The 22,986-nt window shown below is 37.6% G+C and overlaps 1 protein-coding gene across 9 annotated transcripts in view; it reads right to left on the bottom strand.

Annotated features, from left to right (window-relative positions):
• The window catches only part of LOC114456551 (ryanodine receptor 3), a 131,506-nt gene that overhangs the window by 99,606 nt on the left and 8,914 nt on the right, over positions 1-22,986 (bottom strand). For all 9 annotated transcript variants that reach the window (XM_028438399.1, XM_028438402.1, XM_028438401.1 and 6 more), the window contains exons 2-3: positions 3,902-4,021; positions 320-424 (exon numbers count right to left, since the gene is read on the bottom strand). In XM_028438399.1, the coding sequence (XP_028294200.1) occupies positions 320-424; positions 3,902-4,021 (225 nt within the window). The remainder of the gene's footprint in view (positions 1-319; positions 425-3,901; positions 4,022-22,986) is intronic.

Here is a 22,986-nt window from a genome sequence, read left to right as displayed (position 1 = left end):
TAATGCCAGGGCACCTATTATAGCCTCATCAATATTTATTAAAGCCCAGAGCAGGCAGTGTCCCCAGGTTGCTGAAATTAGCCTTTTTTGTCCAATAATCCCCTTAAAGCAAGTCAACAAGTTAAGAATATTCAGTGAAGCTGACAACATTCATTACAGCTTCCTTTTCAGAATATCATAACAAACTGTGACATATCACGACTCAAAGACGGCTTGTGAGAAGTTGAAGGAACGGGTGCCTGTAAGTGAGTGCATGTTTGTGTGTGTAGGCGTGCGTGCACATGTGTGTGTTTCAGTGAATTTGATGAGTATCACTCACCCCTTCGCTGTTCTGTCCACTCTTAGCCAGCATCTCCTGAAGGGCTCGTACTGACAGTGACTGTTCCAGTACAAAGGTACAGATAACCAGGTCAGGAGGAACATACTGCAACACAACAACATAAAGGTAGTGGAAAAGTGGGAAAAAAAATTTGCACTAATATCACTCATTGTCAGTAAGTGATCTCTAAATACTAATCATAATGCATTTTTTGAGCACACAAACATTTCTTTTTAAATATTTGGCCTGGCCCTCTCAGTTTTCCTATTTTCTACCCTTTTCTTAGTTGTTTTTTTCTCCTTTTTCTCTCTCTCTTCTCTCTATTTGGTATATATATTGTTCCTTTCCCCCACGCATTTGTCTATTATTAACTTGTTATTGTCTCCTCCCCTCACCCAATAATAGCACAATACATTTTATAATGTGTAAGATTTGTAAATACTGTCTATAGTAACATGTCAGCGTTCGTTTTTTTCTTTCTTCTATTCTGTAATCGTCTTTGTGTTGTACGTGTCAAAAAATGTATTCTTTATCTAAACACTGTAGAATCAAATTTTATCCTGATATGAGGTTTATCACGTAGCACCAACAATCATGTCATGATTTGGGCGGCACTCCAGAGGAACCGGCGTCTCAACGTCCAAGTTGAAAGATAATAAGTCACATTTCTTAAAAAATTAGTATTTTATTTGGCAAAATGTTAATTATTGACCATACGTGGCTGAAGTTGACTTTGGAAGGTTTAAAATACCATGATATAGATTCTTTAATGTGCATTTGCCTTTGAAAGTACTGCGATATAAATGGGTCAACGACGTACAGGAATTTCACCGTATGATTTCATAAAATGGGCAAAGTTTGCATGAATGTTATGATGGAAATAAAAATAGAAATACTTGGAAGTTATTTACAGGGCTATAATGTAGCTAAAATATGGCAGAAAATACATTTGGATAGATTTAGAGTAATTTTAAAGACGTTTTTTTCAAAACATCAGTCATTGCCAGATAGTCGCTCCACATGATATTTTGAATAACAGAATAAATTACAGAATTTAGAATTTAGTAAGTAACATTAAAGGACATTTTTTTATATATATATATAAATATCAAAGTGAGTGCATATATTACTATATATTTGGTATCTTTTTTATTTATTTAAACTTTATTTTAACTAAAATAAATGCAGTTGGACAGAACATTTATGTCACGTCATTGACTCAAAAGCAGAAATATAATATTTTAAAAATTCCATGTGATATGTGCGTGTCTTTAAAACCTCACAGTGTAAGTTTACAAGTTAATGCTTACTCCTTACAATTAGGCATTACCCTCACAACTCTCGCTGACTAACTACTGCCCTCTGCCCTTTCTAATGAACAAAACTCTTGAGGCCACTGTAGCACGGCAAGCAGAAGAAGGGGAAAGCGTTTTCATGAGCACTGGAGGGAATGATGACTATCCAGCTCTGTCAGGATGTCCTCTCTCAGGGCAATACAGAGCGACAGGTTTACAGCAGCTTGCCAATGTCCTGACATTTGATTTATGAGCAATTATGAGATAAGAGAGAGAGTCGAGCATGGGAGGAAGAGATCACATCATTGTTTCTGTACACAGAAGAGGTCAAAGAGGCTGAATGCAGATTGTCTTGGAGAGGTTATTTAATGCTCTAAAATTGGTTTACACTGTGAATTAAAAGCTTCAAACATCTACATTTCAAATTACATACAAAACAAATAGCCTTACAGTCAAAATAGTGTGCAGGCAGGACTCCAGTGGTCACGGTATTGGTGCAGTTGTATTTCACCATCAAACAGCTTCTCAGGGCCAGATTGATGTTGCCATTTAAACAGTGCACGCTCGGAATCAATCTCATCTTGGGCATGCAACCCTATTACCTGATGAATTCACTGAGGAAAAGGAGTGATCCTGTTCCAAATCATTCTGGGCTTTTCTACTTTTGTTGGTTTCAACCCCAAAGGTAGGCCTTTTTTTTTTTATTAAAAAAAATGAGACAAAGTACCAGCGAGGAAAGACATCCATCACACCTGCCATGTTTAATTACCCTACAGCATTCAGACAATCTCTAAAAGTAAGGTTGAGGTGTCAGGAGAGCATGAAAATGGTCTCACATACAGTATAATAAATAATAATAATCATATTTTATGCACAATCTCCCATAGGGGTGAATAATTGTACGCAGGGGTGGACTGGGACAAAAATTCAGCCTTGGCATTTTCTATCCAGACCAGCCCACTACATTATCAGACACCACGTAGAAGCCATTATTAAGTCAGTAATGCTCAACATGTGAGTTTTTATGTTTTAATTTTAAGTATTGTTCCCCTAGAAAACCTTAAAAGGTGAAACGTTTCAACCCCTTTTTACCTAAAACTTGCTTTATCCCACTTTTGCCCCTTTTCAAAAAGACACTTTTTCAGACTTTAGCTAACTTTTGCCAATAAATACCCCCTTCTTCCAATTTTTTCATTCATTTCAGCAAGTTCTTTTTGACACTTTTATCCATTTTTTGTCCTTTCTTTAATCTTTTTGGCCACTTTTCATCCCAATGAGCTAACTTTTGCCCAATAAATACCACTTGTTTCCTTTTTTCCTACATTTTGCCTCTTTTTGTTGCACATTTTTTTCACTTTTGTTTGCGACTGTTTGCTCATTTAAGCTAACCTTTGCCCTTACATACAACCTGGTAACTCTTTATTTGCACATTTTTTGTCCACTCCTGACTGCTTTTGGCCCATTTTAGTCACTTTACACTCTTTTCTTGCTACGTTTTTGCCACTTTTGGACCATTAATGGCCACCTGTTACCATGTCTGCCTCCACTCGCTTGTCAAAAAAACGCAGCGGATCGGACCAGCCCACTTCGGGTCAAGGGCCCACCGGGACGATGCCACTCCTGATTGTACAGCAGTGCACAATGGTAGCAAATATCATCCAGAAAATGTATGTTTTAACGTATATATAGTAATTTGAAACAGCCAATCAACATTTAGATGTTTTTTACTGTAAAATGATAGTAAAAGGCAATAAGAATCCACCCCAATAACTACTTTTTTGTTTTTTTTAATCATTTACATTGTCTCATTAAAACTTAATTGCAGTCATCAGCAAATGCATCAGTAGCAACAAGCATGCTGCTCATCTGAAATAAAACTGTTAGCAATTATAAGCAACAACAGCGCTGCTTATGAAACTATGTATCAAACACGTCCAGGTGTGCAATTTCACTGAATAATCGAGTGAAACGTAGAAAAAACCAGAGAGTTTCAAATTGGATTCTCTGAATGTTTCGTGGGCTTGGACTAAAGAATTAACATAATTGGGTGTTGTTCCTCTGGTTAAACGCATCCTTACACAAACATACTGCAAACATGACATCTATTGACCCTGACAAAGCATATAAATAACCCCCCCGACAGCCACAATTGAAGTATAAATGTGTTCATTAAATGCAGATATATAGTAATCAATAAAATAGTGGAGAATGACTTTCTATGATGAAAACCAGTCATTAACTGAAAGAAATGTTGTGTTCTGAGATAAACAGCTGCCTGTGTGCCTACCTTAGCCTCAGACGTGGGCTCCAGGTAACACAGCCGATTTCCCAGTCCCTCAGCAGCCAGGCAGAACTTACGATTCTCCTTCTGGATGCAGGCCACACACTGGAGCACCACTTCATCATACTGTCAAGACAAAACAGATTTAAGCCTGTGTGTCAGACAGTGTGTAGGTAGGCCTAAATTAGAAGCATTCTTTCAAAACACATAGAATTGGAGCCATTACAAAGTCACTGGTTTTAGGGGTTGCAAGAGGAGGTACATTTCCTGTAACTTTCTACTGGAACTTAAAGCTGATATCTGAGAAAGCTATGTTTATGTATGATTCTTTTGAAATGCGAAAAAAATCCCAACTAGTCTTTTACTATGGTCTACTGCTGGTGGTCATTCATATACATTAATGTATATAAGTCCGTCCTTCGTCCTATAGACCCCTATACAAATGGAAACGATCGCAGAGTGCGCCCAGCCAGCACTGAGTGGAGACCGAAACAGACACACCCATGAAGATGAGCATGTCAGCGTCCTTCGCGCAGTGCTATGTATGTGTTTTCTACAGTCTATGTATGTACCGGCGAACGCCCCGCCCCCACGCTTTGTCTCGTGTTTATAGAGCAGCATGAGCTCGGCTACGGAGTGGGTGGGAGGAGGGCGGGTCGTCCTCTGGCCCTACGTCAGGAGGAAGTCAGTGTCCCGTCTATAGACACGCCCACTCATAAATATGCATAAGTAGGCCGTAAATCAGCCTGTTTGTGTAGAGTTGCTCAGAAAGTGACTTTTCAGAGGCTAAAACTCTGGAAAACAGGCGAAAATCCTGTGTGTGTGTGTGTGTGTGTGTGTGTGTGTGTGTGTGTGTGTGTGTGTGTGTGTGTGTGTGTGTGTGTGTGTGTGTGTGTGTGTGTGTGTGTGTGTGTGTGTGTGCGTGTGTGTGTGTGTGTGTGTCTGGCTACGGTTTCAGTTTGGACCGTGGAGCAGAAGGGAGATAGACACTAATCACCGGTAAAAATGGAAAACGATCACCATGAAGAAATATTATCTCCCTGGTAAAAATAGTAGATCAAACAACTGGTAAAATGACAAACTGGTGATATTACAGCCTGTACATGCAGTCCACCTCTGGGTCCTAGTGCCTGCTGGCCGGTGAAGCCTGTTCCGTTTACCGAGGTCTGTGTGTGTTTCATAAGTCCATGTGTGTCCGTGTAAAAGTCTGCATGTTTATGCCTCTGTCCATCCACTCTGATCATTATATCCATGTCTTTTAAGGCTTTTATTACATAGTCTCGGCTGTAGTCCGGGCCATCTTGGATTATGTCGTCACCAGCGCGCCATCACCACATGTCGCACAAGCGCAGAATGACTGAATAACTGTAAAGAGGTCTTATATTAGTCTATTTTCTTTTTAAAGTGGTGTTTTTTTGTGGCTTTAGACTCCAATTACATTTATGTATATAATATGTTCCCTACAATATAAACAGGTTCACAATGTAACTATTTTTTATAGTTTCTGTTTCCACTGTATTCAGAATAATAATAATCTTTCTCAACATGAACTGTTAATTGATTTGTCACATGACTGTTCCGGGGTCAATGTATTTAAAAGAAACTAAAACTAAAGAGAAAATGTTATTTAACTGTTGAACCTTGTCATAATTTCAGTTATTTATATATTTTTTTTGAATTTAAAAAAAAAAAGGTTTATGGTCTTGGTCTTGACTCGGTCTCGGCTCCCGAAAGTCTTGGTCTTGTCTTGGTCTCTGTGCATTCTGGTCTCGGGCAAGTCTTGGTTTCGGATAGTGTGGTCTTGAACACAACACTACCAAACAGTCATTTCTTTAGATATCTTCAGATACAAAATTATGTCTATTCCTATTTGCCACAATATCCGAGGACTAAACCTGATCTATTGGATCAGTGTTTGAGTGAATGCCGAGAACCACAACAGAGGATTTCACTTGTTTACAATTCATTGCTGGAGTCGACCACTCCATCTACTGATCAACATAAAGAAGATTTGGAAAAAGAGCTTGGTACACCTTTACATGATGATATCTGGCAACAAGCTTTACACAAAATAAAGACCACCTCCATAAATGCACGTCATTGCCTAATCCAATACATTATACATAGATTACATTACTCAAGAGAGAAAATCAATAAAATGTACCCTGATAGTTCACCCATGTGTGAGAAATGTACAGTAGAATGAGGTACGTTGCTGCATAGTTACGCACTGTGTCCTAATTTTTTGAGTATTTATCCAATGTTCTGAGGGTGAAAATAACCCCAAACCCACTACTCGTAGTTTTTGGAATATTTAAAAAGACAGAAACTCTTGGTCATGCAGCACGGAGTCTCATATCATATGCATTAATTACTGCAAAGAAACTTATTCTTCAACTGTGGAAAGGAAAAGACACCCCTTCTTTAAAAATGTGGGTCACAGAACTCATTGACACACTACATTTAGAGAAAATAAGGCAAGCCATAAATGGCAATAACATTGAATATGAAAAAAATGGCAACCCTCGATATCCTTTCTTAGTGATAGATGATATGTGCAGTCAATGGGAGGGAGTGGGAAGGGTGGGCATTTATTTTATTTCTTTAGTTTATTATTTTGTAACAAAGACAAGTTTTTTTAGTGAAAGCTAAAGTTTATGTCCTTTTTCTGTTGTTTGTTTTTTGTGCATATTTTTTTTTCCTCCTGTATGTGTATGAAAAAAAAAGGCAGAAATTTGACTTCAATTGCTTATAGCCTGTTGTAATACCATATATATATATATATATATATATATATATATATATATATATATATATATATATATATATATTTTAAAGACACAAACCCTTCTAAAAGCAAAAAAGAAAAAGAAAAAGTCCTGTTCAAAACCCTCTCAGGCAAAAACCTCTTCCTATCTTTAACTATACTTTCAATTTTGTAAATTCCCCATTTATTCAGTTAATTCCCATGGAACGTTTCCAACTTCGAAATTTCACAGAATATTGCAACCCTAATTTGTCCCCATGTTCAGTTGTTTTTTTTTTTTGTTGTTTTTTTTTGTTCACAGTGATTTGCCTTTATTTCAAACATCACACTTAGCTACTTTTTCTATAACAAACATAGCTGAAAGTTATCCAGCTGGTGAACACTTGCTCACTCACCAAGGTGTTTATTCAGCATTTTTCTATTAAATGAATAAGAGACAAAAAAAAGTTGCTATATCGCGTAGAATTTTTTTACCCTGTAACAGAGATGTCCAGAAAAAAAAGTAGTAGGCTTAAAAAAAAAAATTTAGAAGGCTAAAACTCACGCCTACGCTTCTGAACATCCCTTATGTAAAGATGTGTACACAAACTGAAAAAATAATAAATAATATCTTTCAGCTTATACATTATTCCTTTGTTCAATGCATTCGCCAACAGAGACGTTTCACAGATGATCCCTTGGAGTAGAACCAATCTCCTTTGGGCTGTTTACTCTGTTTATATGGCACAAATGAGGTTGATCCAATGACTTGAGCCTTTTATGGTTTAAGAGAAAATAATGAACTGAGTAAATGGTCACATTTATGCCGCTAAAAGCAAGCAACTGCGTAGCTTTGATGTTGCCTTTGTAATTAATTGTGCATAATTAAAAACATGTAAGCTTGTATCTATTTATGTTATTTCCCTGAATCTTTCCATAATTAATGCCTGGTAGATGCTTTATTAAATGTAATATAAAATATTAATATAATGTAGTATAATAACTGTACTTTTATCATTTAATTACATCTTTAACATGCTTTTTTAAGACACAGCTTTTATGTTTTCCTCTCTATTATCAAAGTTGGCTGAGCTTTTTTTATATAGTGTCAGAAGTACAACCACTGAGAACAAAAACTGATGCCTGTTGGTAATTGGTGTGATTGTGTTTATATTGTAAAATAAAAATAAAAAAACGCTGAATTGAACACAGCTTCTCTCCACAACTGCAGAGCAAGCGGAAATTTACTGATATTGGCTGCTATGGGACAAGCAATGGTGGGGGCTCCTGCACAATTGCCAGCTGCATTATTAAACGTGAGGGAGGGCTCGTGTTGAGAGTGCAGCAGCAATAGTAGTAACCACAAAGCATTCCATTACAGTAAAGCACTATGCACTGGTGGGAGATGACAAAAAAAAGGGAATACAAACTGCACATGGATTGGGCCTCAGTGATAGGCGTGTGCGCATAGGCCAGACACGGAAATCAAAGACGAACCAGCTGATCAAAACGCAGCCGTGACAGGTTTGCCTCTGAATGTGTGTCACAAAGACTGCTGTGTACAAAGTACACAGAATGCTTTCAAACATGCACGTTCATGATACATGATGCACACAACTTAGATATACAGTATCTGGATTATACAATATGCACTAGTGTAGTCTAACGTGTTGAAAACAAAATAGATTCCAATGTGGAATCAGTTTAATCATTAAAAAACATTAGCATGGTGTAAAAAACAATTAGATTATAATCATGTTTTCAGCTTAATTGCATTTACATAATTGCAGTTTCCCGGGCTTGCTACATCCTGCTTCCTTAATGTTATAAACAATTATTTAAAAAGGTAAAAAAAAAAAAAAATGCAGCCTGCAAAAAGAAAAAGAATTGGTCATTTTTTCTTTTGGCCTAAGTACATTAAATAAACAGATTCATATTGGCTATTAATGTTGATGCTAGAATGCTAGAGGATTTGTTTCTTTGTTTGTTGAATTCTAAAGGGTGGAAGATTAGCTTATGATTCCAGTCTATTTTAATAAGAAGATGATAATCATGATATAGCTTTAAGCCAAATAAACATAACCAAGCTTTGAGAGTTACCTTTCATGCTGGGAGTGTAGAGCAATAAGAGCTTTTTCACCTTTTCTCATAACCATAAATTATTTGTTATAATGAATATGGCCCTCAGCCTATTCAATCATATTCAATTTTAAAGGCTAAGTGTCTTAGACAATGTATTAAAGGGGACATATTATGAAAAATCCACTTTTGCAGTTTTTTTAATCACATATGAGGTAACTTGAGTGTCCACTGGCACACAAAATGTGAAATGAACCCATCCAGTCATTTGTTTGTGGTCTGTGTAAGTCTTATTTTCTAGGGATGTACAACCTTTTCACTGCGTTACCAATATTGCAGCCTCGAGTATTAATCATACATACTTTTATTACTTATTTTGTAGTGTGAAATGTTAGAAAAGGCAACAGTAGGTATGAGAAAAACTGACCCATTTATTATTAACTAATTGGTTACATACATTTTAACCTTCAACATAATATTTACAGTATTCTACAATTTAATAAATATAACATAATATACATCAGAGATTTTAGATGCAGTCTGATAAAATTCAATATTCGTTTTCTGGCTGATATCGGACCGATATCCGATATCAATATTGGATCGGCACACCCCTACTTATTACACAGAGAAAATTGATCTGTTTCAATTTTTTAAGTTTGTGATGTCACAAGCTAAATTTGGAAAGAAATTCTCTCCCCTCCGCTGATAACTTCACCCATGGACTCCACCCCCAAACTGATGAAAACTTCTGCAAAAGTCCGCCATTGTTTTTCTCGCTAGCGAAGGAGTGAACACACCAAACGCGACTGTAGCAACTGCAGTCACTTCAATCGCCCGTGATGAGTCCCTAGAACATAGTGGTGCTTTTTGGCCACTCTATCACTTCATCGCCGTCACTGTAGCGGGAGAGAGGGGCTGCTGCCTCAACAGACAGTGAAGAACGGGGGAGTTATCGTTTGAAGTCACTTAAAAAGTTCACATTTTTCAACTTTGAGCAACTAAGTCACACAGGCCCTCTTGAAGTCGCGTCATTCACATTGATTTTGAATGTAGTTTAGTCACTTCAGTCACGTTCTGTGTGAACGCACCTTTGGTGTGTGCCAAGAGAGGGGCGGGGAAGGGGGAGGTCTATGCAAATCCAGGGACACACATCCCAAAATAGAGCGCTCTCAAAGACCATGATAGTACAGGGTCTTAAACCTCCCCTTATGTTATGTTTTGACTAGTGATAGACCGATACATCGGCCGGCCGATATCATCAGCCGATTTTTGCGTTTTTTACGTGTATCAGCATCGGCCAATGTGGGCTTCTGCGTTCGCCGATCCGCTTTATTTACAGAGAGCAGAAATATTTTTTTTTACTTGCTCTTGTTTTACATCACCTGTTGTTAATTTCAATAAATGTTCCTTTTTATAAATTAAGACTCGTACCATTTGTTATCATTGTGTAATTTTTATGATGTAAATTGAGGAAGCAAGAGTAGTATCAGCTCTAAATATCGGCAGTCTGTATCGCTCATCGGCTAAGGCTGATGGAAAAAAAATCGATATCAGCATCGGCCCTAAAAAAATCCATATCGGTCTATCTCTAGTTTTGACCAAACACCAGCACAGATATGTCATTTAAACCACAAGGAACATGTTTAAAAGGTGAAAAATTGGTGTATCATGTCCCCTTTAAAACAAAAAATACAAGGAAATCCTTACTTACTGTATATATAATATTTTAATTTTAAACTTCCAAACGATCTATCTTGAAATTCAATCCTAATTTCCTCAAAACGTTTCTCATTTTCATAAAAGCAGACAGTGTACACACAGTCAATGCTGATGTGATAAGATATGCTTGAGCGAACAGTGACGGTTAGAATTGATTGTACTATTCATGAGACTGTTATGAAGTAGACTTTGGATAATGCTGAGAGACTCAAATCAATATGAAAATGTTATTCAACTCAAATGGAGATTGAAATGAATAGCCCTCGATGGTGCACCGACACTTGGCAGGGTTTGAACATGCGATAGCTTTCACTGCTCAGAGCACCAGACACGCTTAATTTGGGTCACATGAGGACAAGATTGATTCGCGCACCTATTCGTGCCAGTCTGGGTGCAGCGACAGATACTCGGGTATTGTATCATCTCTTTAATCTGAAAGGCTTAGCTTTTGTGTCTCCCCCTTTATTTTACCTCTCTAGTAGTCAAGTCTATGGATTTACCTTTGTGTCACTTTTAGAGTCTAGTATCTACCTCAGTCTAGGGGCACTCAGTGTAATCAATCATTTATAAAGGTAAGAGTAATGCCAATCAAGCTGAAAGCTCAGAAATGGAGTTCCTTAGTTTGTTCAGGGTTTATTAACACAATATTGGGAGAATGATGTCCACTGCTGTCCGTGCAATAGAGAATATATAGAAAAGTTAAGACAAACTAAAGTCTCTGAAGAAAAAAAGATAAAAGCTCAAAAATATCCATGCAAATTCAGCCTTGTCAGGGACCAAACAGCAAAGGCTTGAATACAAGTGTAGTTTTCCAAAATATGAGTTGGATTTATGTACAAAAATCTTCAGTTAACAAAAACACACCGGTAAAGTAAGTCCAAACAAAACTGATGAACGGAGGTCAACACCAAAAAATACAGGAACTTAACTTCTCCTAACTGACCTAACAAATGACACACATGGTGGGCTTTATATACAAGGTGGCTAGCCAACAAAGATCATTGGGAGGGGGCAATACAAACATACCAAGTGGTGAAACCCACAATTAAACTAACGAGAAGAATTTATCTGAATAAAACTATACGCATAATCAAACATTCAAAAATCATTGTAAACTAAAATTTCTAATTCCCTATCAAATTACTGAAACAAATAAAACAGGCAGCTTCCTCCCCCCAGTGGCTCCCTTAAGATGGTAGCTTCTGCTTTAAGTCCACCCTCCTTTAGAAGCCATCTTGGATGATGCCACTTTCTTTATGTTGTGGGGAAAGACGCAAACCAAACAATACATGGTGAGTTTCAACTGAAAGAATAATTACTGACAGAACGCTAATTAAAATGTGTGCACTCAAATGAATCAACAACCGTCAATAAACATATCTGAAATAATAAACTATGTATTGTGAAAAAGAATAACTTGACTGAAATAGAGCCACAAGCCTTTACATTCGACTTTGATAAATCATGTGGCAAAATTAGACTGATCTGGTACTGCAAAGTAAAGGTACATTTTTCCCTGCAGGAGACAAACTACTAGAACAGTTGTATCAAACTCATCTTAGTTCAAGGGTCGAATGTAAAGCAGTTTGATCTTAAGTGGGCTGCAGAAAATCAGCAATTTCAACAATAATTTCCCCAAGTTTGCACTTCGACATATAAATGACACATAAATTATGTATACGGCGCCAACAATATCCAAGCATTAAGTGACAGATGTCAGTCCCTGCAGGATTTTCTCTTTTAAATTTCATTGATTTTGTGACAAATTTTGATTTAATTTCGGGAAATTTGTGTTATTTGTACAAGTTGAGATTTTAAATGACTGCAGTCATGTGATAAAAGCGCTGGAAAATTGCGATCCTCCAAATATTGTGGAGTGTCATTGAATTTTTATTTTTGAAAAAAATTTAAAAAAAAGGTTTATTTGTGATTTTTTTTACAATACAGTCTTCAGAATATGCAGTTCTGATATTTGAAATTAAAACAACAATAAAGTTGCACTTTTGACAATATATCTGATGTCTGCAGTCATTTTTAAGTGCAGTAAGAAAAACAAATCGAAAATCGAATCGAAACTTGAATCTGAGATTTTTTCTTAGCCCTAAAAGAGATGGTTTTCAACTTCATTGTTTTTGGCTTTATTGTTTATCTTGTATTTTGTTTATGTTTAATGCGTACATTCATGCACATGCATTTTGCGCATTTCATCTCACACAGAAAAAGGTGAGGAACAAACACTGTCTTTATCGCGCTCAATCCTCCTGAGGATTTTAATGTACGCGTTGATCGACTGAATGCATTCCTGCAGGTAGCGCAATGCAGTGTGTGCAATGTTGAGCCCCTCGTTGCCTTATCATGGGCTTTGCAGGTCTGAAATGTCTTTAGTTAAACATCCCAGAAGTGTTACAGTAACTGCTGCAATGCTGTAGTCACAAAATATCTATGAGAGACAGGCAAGTGCAAGAACGGGAGAGGTTGTTTGTAGGCTCAATAGGTCTGGATGACACTGTGAGTCAATTGCTTCAGTATTTCATGCACTTACTACACCTCCCAAAAGGCTTGTATACTGAGTGCATGCTCTATTATACCCTATTCCCTATACTCGTGAAACCCCCAGCAGCCATTTTTTGTTGTTGTTCTGTTAGCTTGTGTCCTATTAACAGATCTGATGTGAGTCTATACAAACAATTGAGCTACTGGTGCAAGAAAGGCTGTAAATCTTTGAAGAAGTTCATAAAGCCAAAGTCAATTACACCTACCATTAAGAAGAAATTGCCATAGGTAAGTGTATGCTATTAATATGAGGCTTAGTGGTGATAAAATTCAGACTTTAGTTCTGCAGCTGCAGCAGAATTCTGTAGTTTCTGCTTTTCTCGTCGAGGTCAAAAATATTCAGCTTGATCTCATGCCAAACAATCAGGAAAATCAACTGAAAATTGATCAATGAGTGGCCAACGTTGGCCGTTGAGGTGCAGAATGAATAAAATGAAAGGAAAGGACCCGGGCTGGGTGCCAGTCTTCAGTGTGGCTCACGCTTAGAGACTTTGTTCTGACACATTGATACAGCTGGTTGCATTACAGAACAAATCGCAGCTGGGCATCGAGTCTACCTCCAACAAGGACACTCTCCTCTGTTGACTTTCCCACACTTCTATACAGTACATACTGGTAAACTGCCGTTCTAGCATATTAGCAGAAGATGGAAGCAAAAAGGACAGGAAAGTGGTTCACTAAACTCATGTTAGGTGAAAATATTACCAGAAAACCATCATAATGACACAGACTAGTTTAGACACTGTAATGGCAGAATTATATACATATTATAATTCTGAGATTACAGATGCCAATATAGATGTTTATATATGTATATTTCTCCCTCCCTGTATGCTCAGAAATCTGTTTACCCAGTGTTTCTTTCAGATAAGTTCATAAAACATGTCTCTTTCTCACAGAGATTCTCTCTCAGTGTCAGACAATCTCCTGTGTCCTGACTGGGAAAACTTTATTTCCTTCCCCTCTGTTATGTGTTTAGCCAATGATCAGTTTTTCCTTTTTTTATCCTATAAGAAATCTGTCTTTACTATGATTGCCACTTTTTCTTTTTCCACAATAGACAACTTCATCTGTACCTTTTTATTCATGCCAGAGCTCTGGAATAAACTCCACAAAAGATCTTTTGGTCCATTTTTGACTTTATTTTATCAGACATATAGTGTATGCTTGAAAATATCTATAGCAACACTGATGTACACGTTAGTCATTAAAAGCATTATTAATATTAACTGTTTAGGATTGCCTCACATGGTTAAATTATTATCTTTGTTAAACTGGAATAAAGCTTTACTAAAGTAAAGGCTGTAGTCAGCATATTTCAATACAAAACAAAAACTGTCATTTCCATTGTGTCCTGACATGTTTTTATTGTGACGATTTGTGTCAAATAGGTTTTGCATCAGATGAGAATATGAAAGCCCTCCGCTAGTTTGCAATTGACATAATTCATGTGGTTGTGGCTTAATGCTGCCTTACACTGTAATTTGACAGAACAAGACAAAACGAGAAACAAAGTTTTTCTCTTATGACTCTATTACTTTGTAAACACAAAAGCAAATGCTCGTCTTGGAATAAACTGCTGAATATGCAGCCCCAAGTCTTCGGGCAGAACAAGATGCAGGGTTTAGGAAAGGTAAACAGAGGTACAGAAGACAAAAAAAAAACAAACTTGCGGTTATTGGTAAAAATCTCCAGGCCAAGGAGACGAAAGGGTTATTTTTGATATCTGCAAATAAATGTTTTCCTCTTGCAAGCCTTGCTGCAAATAATGACAGTACAGCTTGTTCCTAAATAGGCTCAAAAAAGTCCATGGTACAAAGAGCATACAATAACACTTTCTTCCTCATCTAGGCCTACATCACATGAATATGACTTGGCAAGGCAACTAGCTTGGAATTTAGTGTGATGATTAGTATGACGGTACATCCTGACTTTCATTCAAGACAAAGACCCTACACCAAACCATCATCATCAAAGCTCACTGAACATATCAAAATAAAGGCCAGAAACTGTATTATCTGGCACATATTGTACTGTAGACCTGGATGTCTAATCACAGCTTCCAATACATTTTACCATAAAAGCATTCCCTTGCTATACACAGTTGTGAACAACAGGAGCCATATGGCCTTAGGCAATCCATTTCAAAGATTAGACAAGTATTGGCAATCACAGTGAATCAAATGTCTGGAGGTAAAAGACGTCTACATTGTAAATGGAAGCTGGTATTTGTAGCAATTGTTGGCATTGGATTATGAGAAACCAAAGATCTTGACTTTAAAGTAATTTATGAGAAAGAGCTGCCGTAGATTATTAAGGAAGATAGCCTATAAAAAAGAAGACTTAGCTCTAATGTGAGATCTAATGAAATTAAATTTTAAGACTAGCTTCAAAGCTAGTCAGATTTTTTTTGAAGATTGTTAAGTGTTAGTCGAGTTTTTTGTAGCTCAGCCTTTAATAATCAAAGAAACCTAAAAACAAACCCAACAGTATCTCTTGATCGTAAAACACACTGGATAATTTGAGAAGAATCGTCAGATGACACAACAGTTGTAGGATGCTGATGGTTACAGTATGACAACAGAATAGCCAAGAAAAACCAAAGTTAACAAACTAAACTACAAGCACTCCTTTGGTTGTTGGTCTGTTAATTGGTATCTTTTTCCAAGGGAAATAGAGACGAAACACCGGTCACATCCACATTCTTACTTTATAGAAAGAACCCTCTTTGCTTTCTTAGTACTAGTGCATTGCCCTTAGGAAGTATGTATTGCTATAGAAAAGTGAGAGGTTAAGTAGATTTTTCATGGATGGCCAAATGAGGTTGTGTTTGAAGGTGGGACGTCAGGGACATTTACTGTAGGCATACCTGTCAAGTTTTGGATTTGAAAATAAGGGAAATTTTCTGATTTTTAAGATAGGTGTACAAGAAATCTAAAATATCCACTTGTCAACCACTTACTAAATACAATTATGTGATTACAATCTGGTAGGTCGACCTTTATTAACATTGAAATGCTGTGAACATTCCTACTAGGGCTGGGTGATATGGACCAAAACTCATATCTGAATTTTTTTTCTCAAAATGGTGATATATGATATAAATCTCGATCATTTTATTTTGAATGAAGTCTGAGAAGAAAGAGAATTCTGGGTTAAATTTGCTGATCCAACATGCTACACAGGCTCAATTATTAACAAACAGCTGCACAATATCTGCCACTTTTGTTTTTTTCTCCTGTAAGGGACAGCATGTGTGAGTGATATGTAATCTGTAATATGGCTTGTTATGGGGAAGCTCTGAGTTAGGACTCTGTTCTGAGCAGTAAAAGCAGTGACTCTTAAAACTAGTAATTTGATACAAAATAAGCTATTATATAACAGAAAACTCGATACATCTTAAATCTCGATATATCGCCCAGCCCCAATTCCTAAATTATAAAACAGCCTAAATTAAAACATAAATGGATATATTAAGCACTTGTTTATTTAATATACTTACAGTTTATATACAAGTCAACACGTTGCATATTTACTGTTAATTTCACATTGCTTGTCTTTAAGTTAGACATTAACATTTTGTTTTCATTACATCATTTTCTTTTAATTTCTCATGCTCACTCATATGGTTCTCTGGTATTCACTAATAACTTATTAGACACATTTATTACAGACTTTACATTCTTTAACACTTTTTGTATATTTGTGGAGCTTGTGATTGGATGATTTTTCATGGCGACTCACATCATTCCTTCCACTGTGGTAGACGTTAAAATCTCAGTTATTAATCTAACAGAACATGTAACTGTGCCCCATCCTGCTGCTCTTTAGGAAGATAAACTCTCTGTTCCAGTTTCCAAGGTATTTACACGAGTTCTTTGTTTTTTTCACCAGAACGTCTTCATTCATTCATCTCTCTTCTGAGTTGTTTCCGGGTTTGTTGCCGATGTCGGCACTCATATCGCGAGAAGTGTCACTCAGGCCATTTCAGGTGGAAGTTCTTGCAAGGCTAGTGACGGCGTTCAGTTTAAGTAAGGCATTTTTTAATTATTATTACATTAAAATACGGGATCTTTACGCGAAAATACAAATACGGGACGATGGCGGGAAAGAGGGGTAAAATACGGGAGTTTCCCGGCCAAAACGGGATACTTGGCAGGTATGCATTTAGGTTTGTTGTGAAATGTGTAGAGTGATAACTATCGTGTTTTCATATATATTGGCTTTTCGCAAGGACACTGTAAGGAGTTGAACGCCATTCCACTAACGTAAAACTACCACGACCGGTGCCTTTTGCTTTTTTAGCCATCGGGAAAAAGCAAAAACAGTAATGCAACAGCATGATATTTGAAGGCTAAATCTGGTTAGATTTAAAGTGAAACAACATACAGAAGCTTACAGAATCACACAATAAAATATACTGTAAGTAAAATGTGTAAAAAAAAATGCATCCAGATAACAGTTTTCTCCTTCAGTAAAGATTGGCATTGAGAAAAACCAAGTGTCTCAGCTTTGAGGGGTTGATCCTGTTTTTTCTCTTTGTAATTATCTGCCCTGTTTTGGAGAAGATTCTTTCTGAGGGAACTGATGTTCTACAATGCAGTCTCCATGCCATGAAGAGAAAAAAAAGAAAGCGACTCCCAATCAGGAGCTAGCTCCCGACGTTTGTGCATGATAGGTAGCTGTCGAGGATGACACCCAGACTCTTGACCTGAGGGAAGGGGGACAGAGTGGAGCTGTCAATGGTGAGGGAGAAAGAGTTCGTTTTGGAGAGGATGGATTTGGTACCAATAAGGAGATCTGTTTTATTGGAATTAAGTTTGAGGAAGTTGGAGGTGAACCAGTTTTTAATTTCTGAAAGGCAGTGAGTAAGGGAGGAGGGGGGGAGAGTGGAGTCAGGTTTACTGGACAGATAGAGCTGGGTGTCATCCGCAAAGCAGTGAAAATGAATGCTGAATTTCCTGAAGAAATTGCAGAGTGGAAGAAGATAGATGATAAAGAGAAGGGGGCCCAGGACGGAGCCCTGGGGAACACCAGAAGTGACGGGGGAGGGCTGGGAAGTGACGGTTTTGAGTTAGATTAACTGAGTACAGTCTGAGAGGTAGGAGTGGAACCAATGGAGTGGGGTGTGAGTGAAGCCAATGGATGAGAGTCTATTGAGGAGGATAGAGTGAGAAATGGTGTCGAAGGCCAAACTCAGATCAAGGAGGATGAGGAAGGAGAGTAAACCGGAGTCTGCTGTCATGAGGAGGTCTTTAGTGAATTTGGGGAGTGCAGTTTCAGGGCTGTGGAGTGCTTTCAGGGCTTATGACATCATTATTCTTAATTATTGCTCAATAAGTTTGTTTTTGTTTTTTTAATCAGTGCTGTTCAGGGAAACCCAAACAATTTGTTATATCTGTTGCAATGAAAAAAGGTGTAAGTTTAAGGAACAGAGGAATCACTCAAATGTCTTGCTGTTAACTCACTCAGTGCCATTGACGCGATAACTCATCATTTGCGTTTTTTCACGGGGATTACTAGAATACACCCTGGCGGAGGTCCCTCATCCAAAATACCCCCAGCCTGTGAGCCAGATAGCAAAATAATAGGTGACATGTAGGAGGTAGCAGCGCACCTTTGGATGAGAGATCATCCATGCTCAACAGAGATCAGAGGAAGAGGAGGAAAAGCGTTGACGAGACAGTAAAGCAGCGCACACTCCACCAGAGCATGTGTGGAACTAATGGATAGTGTGGCAATGGTGACATAAAACCACTTAAAAAATGGGGAACGCAGGAAGAGGAAGTTGCGTGTGTGCAGACTTTTGTCTCAGCTTTTTACTCTGAAAATGAAGATTGTGTAAAACTTGCTCTATTCAACGGCTGATTACAAAAGAACGAAACGAGCCAGAAACAGATTTTTTTTTTTTGATGAAAGTAGAGGCTTCAATCTTTCAGAATCTGAAAACGGCTGGCACTGAGGGGGGTAGAAAATCTGAAAATGGCTGGCACTGAATGAGTTAATATCAAAATATGCAGAGCTGGCCTTTCCAGAATAATGTAATCTGGATTTAAAGGTTTGACATTACAAACTCTCTTCACCATCTTTATAAGTGTATCCATGTCAGACCCTCCATTTGGAGATTTGGGATTAAACTAGAGCTGCATTACTGCATCACTGCTGTGTCAAACACGATTTGTTCGGAGACTGTGATGAAGCCCAGGTGAATAAATCTAGCGTCAAAGCCAAGAAAACCATTGCAGGAGAGGAGTTGGATAGCAAAACATTTATCTGCAGTTTTTCAATTTCCACAAAAACTCATTAATTGTGAAACGTGTCAGTAAGAAAGTTTACAAGGTCACTAAATAACTGACTCTATGCCCGTAGTTAAGGTTTGCTGCTCGTAGGGTAATTTTTATGCATTAAAATTCCACCGGCTTTGCACTGATTTGTCATACATTTAAAGGAGAAGCTGTTAAGAGGCTGACGAGGAACTTGTGCAGCATCAGCTGCTAAGCCGTGCTGCCACAGTAACACCTCTCTAAGGGGGCATTACTGGGAATTGCAATAAAACTGTGCAGCACTGCTCCTTTCCACCACCTTTCTGTTTCCTCACCTGTTGGAATCAAACACTGCACACTAACACATCAGGTTGTTTTTGAAGAAATAAAGAGGCTATTGAAATAACTGCAGAATAATGCATTTTTCAGGACAAAACAGTGAGTACCTGTTTTTTATCTGTAGTGTCATTTCTTAAAGGCGAGCATGAATCTACTGCCATGATACTGGCAAGGCAGAAAAAGGCCAGATAATGCTTTTTTTTTTTCTTTAACACAGATTGTGGACTTTGCTGCAAATAAGCCTAATAAAAAAAGTGATGGCTCCTTGTCTGTGCTGTTGTAGTTCAACGCGCAGGTTGCTAAAAAGATATGCATTTTTTATGAGCAGCAGCCCTGATGTCAATATGAGCTGAAAGGGCTTCGACACAATATCTCTGGATTATTTGGAACGTCTCTTCACAGCATTGTTTTTGTTGCTATGGTAGATGTGTGAAGATCTTGTAAACTATCCAAAGATGGACACAGAGTTAATGGTACATTCATCACTGACACTCTAGTAATACTAGATATTATTAAAACTTCAAAAAAAAACCTCAAAAATTACTTGAAATGTCAACGAAAGGCACTTATTTCCTACCGAGCCAAGCCTCCCCAGCAGCAGTTTGCTGCAGTAAACACTTCTCTTAATGGCTTATTAGCTGCACGGTTGGAAGAAAGAACATTGGACAAAATTGCAGCAAAAGCCAGAGCTTCTTTATGTCTGAGTAGAGCAATTCAGAGTAGTAGTATGAATTTTAATGATTTATATAGAGGATAAAATGCTGTAAAGGATTCTATGGTAATTGGGTTGTCAGTGGCCACAGTAGATGAGTGAAATAAAACTTTTAGCTGCACAAAAACCACTGTAAAAACTGGATTAATTGTGCTTCATTTGTTTATCGACTCCACTCTCTAATTCCAGCTAATTCTGCCAGCATCAGTTTTAGCTGAAGCAGAATCTGCATTACTATCCTTTTTGGTGGCAGATGGAGCTGTAGCCACTAAATAAAACTAACAAAAAGTAATTGGTTTGTTTAGAGCCAAATAGGACCAAACAGTGACACTGTGAGAAACGATCTACAGTATGTGATTCAGTAAAGCAATCAAACTGACATAAATGTACAAATGACAAAGATAAAACTTAGTGGTCAACTATGAGAATTCATTAAAAGAAAAAATGTACAATAACTAGGGCTGGGCGATATGGACCAAAATTCACGTTCTCACAAACAATATAAATGTTGATATTTTTAACTCAAAGTCTTTCAAGAAAAACAATTCTAGGTTAAATTTGCTAATTCAAAATTCCACACAGGCCCATTTATTAATAAACAGCTGCACAATTTGTACCACTTTTGGCTTATTCTCCAATAAGGGACAGCATGTGTGTTCTGTAGTGTGGCTTGTTTAGGGGAAGTTCTGGGTATCAGCAATTCATCTAACTGTGTTTTTCATGATGTTCTGAGAAGTATCAAAAGCAGTGATTCCAAAAACAAGTATTTTAATACAAAAAAAACAAGATATAAAATAAAAAATATATTAATATAGGCAATATTGAAATTTTCTATATCGCCAAAATAGAATACTCGATTCATCGAGAATCTCGATATACTGCCCAGGCCAATTGAGAAATCTCTGATTTACCTGCTAAATCAATGTGGGGCACTGGCCTAATACCTACACCAGAGATTGGCAACTGGCTGCCCGGTGGCCACATATGGCCCTCGATCTTATTTTGTGCAGCCCTGAAAGTAAACTTTCAAAAATACACAAACAGACTCAAACACAAAATGACAGAAAAAAAAAAATAAATAAATAACAACAAAACCATCCAAAAACACACAAAACAACAAAATCATAGAGAGACCATTGGATAAAGATTATTGTATAATGTGGCCCTCAGTTAACAACAAAATAAATAATAATCACCAGAAATACCACAAACCCTAAGTGTAGGTGTGCACTATATCTATATATACTATGTATATTGGCTTTAATAATAATAATGCATCAATTTTATATAGCGCTTTCTCATAGACACTCAAAGTCGCTTTACAGAATTAAGGCATTATTCTTTCACTCCACACTTAGTGGTGGTAAACTACGACTGTAGCCACAGCTGCCCTGGGGCAGACTGACGGAAGCGAGGCTGCCATAGTGCGCCATCGGCCCCTCCGACCACCACCAACATTCACTCACACACTAGGCAATGTTGGTGATGTACCTTGCCCAAGGACACAATGACAGATACCACTGGCGTGACTGCCACCCCACTGTGGCACTTGGAATTCTCAGTGGTCTCCCATCCAACTACTAACCAGCCCTGCTTAACTTCCGAGATCTAACGGGATCGGGCAATGACAGGCTGGTATGGCAGCAGGTTTTACCCGACTGATGATTTGTATATATATATTCACACTCAGTAAACTCCCTGAACATTAATTTCTCTTTTAAACCTGCTTTATCCTGTAAAGGGTCACCGGGGTTGCTGGTTCCTTTCCCAGCTGTCATCAAGATTTGGGGTTCAGAAGTGGGGTTGACTACATTACTACACACATCCATTGACTCCTGCAAGCGACTTCAGAAATTCAAATACCAACATATTTTCGGCTTATGGGAGGAACCCAGAGTACCGAGAGAAAACCCATGCAAACAGGGGGAGAACATGCAAATTCCACAGAGTAGAAACCCAAGTGTCTTATTCGCCTAGCATTACACCCATTTGTTACCTCTCGCTCAACATAAACATCCTTACTATCAACTGCCACGATACAGTTGCAATGTTTGACCACTTATTTTGATCAATAAATTAAGTCTGAGCTAGGGCTGGGCGATTTTGAATGCACTTAAAAATGACTGCAGACATCAGATATAATATCAGATTTAAACTCAAATTTGCTAAATAAAAATCATTTTTATCTACAAATTTGATTAATAGATTGAATCATTTTTTTGCCCAGCCCTAGTCTGATCATTAAAAAAAAAAAACTGCTACACTTGCTCTAAAATCAATGTTGTGTGGTAAGATCGTGGCACAGATTACTTAACAGTAATAATAATAATAATAATAATACTTTTTATTTCACCGTAGAGAAAAACAGGTTAAAAAACAATAGAACATAAAATACAAAAAAAAAATAAGGTGGACAATAATGGAAGTTCAGTGGAATAATGTAAGGCAAATTTAAACAAATGGGTTTTGAGTGCAGAGGGGACACTGAGGTGGATGGAAGATAATGATCTGAGTGAGCGAGAGGGCGTGGCAATGTGGATGAGGATAGAGAGGCATGGGCCGGGGGAGCCAGATTGTAGATGGCCTTAAAAGTGATTAGAAGTGTTTTGTAATGTATGTGACGTGATATGGGTAACCAGTGGAGCTGCTGGAGGATGGGTGTGATATGGTGAGTTAC

This window comes from Gouania willdenowi, chromosome 22, assembly GCF_900634775.1.
Source record: "Gouania willdenowi chromosome 22, fGouWil2.1, whole genome shotgun sequence".
Taxonomy (NCBI): Eukaryota; Metazoa; Chordata; class Actinopteri; order Blenniiformes; family Gobiesocidae; genus Gouania; species Gouania willdenowi.
This window is presented reverse-complemented; position numbering and strand designations above follow the sequence as displayed.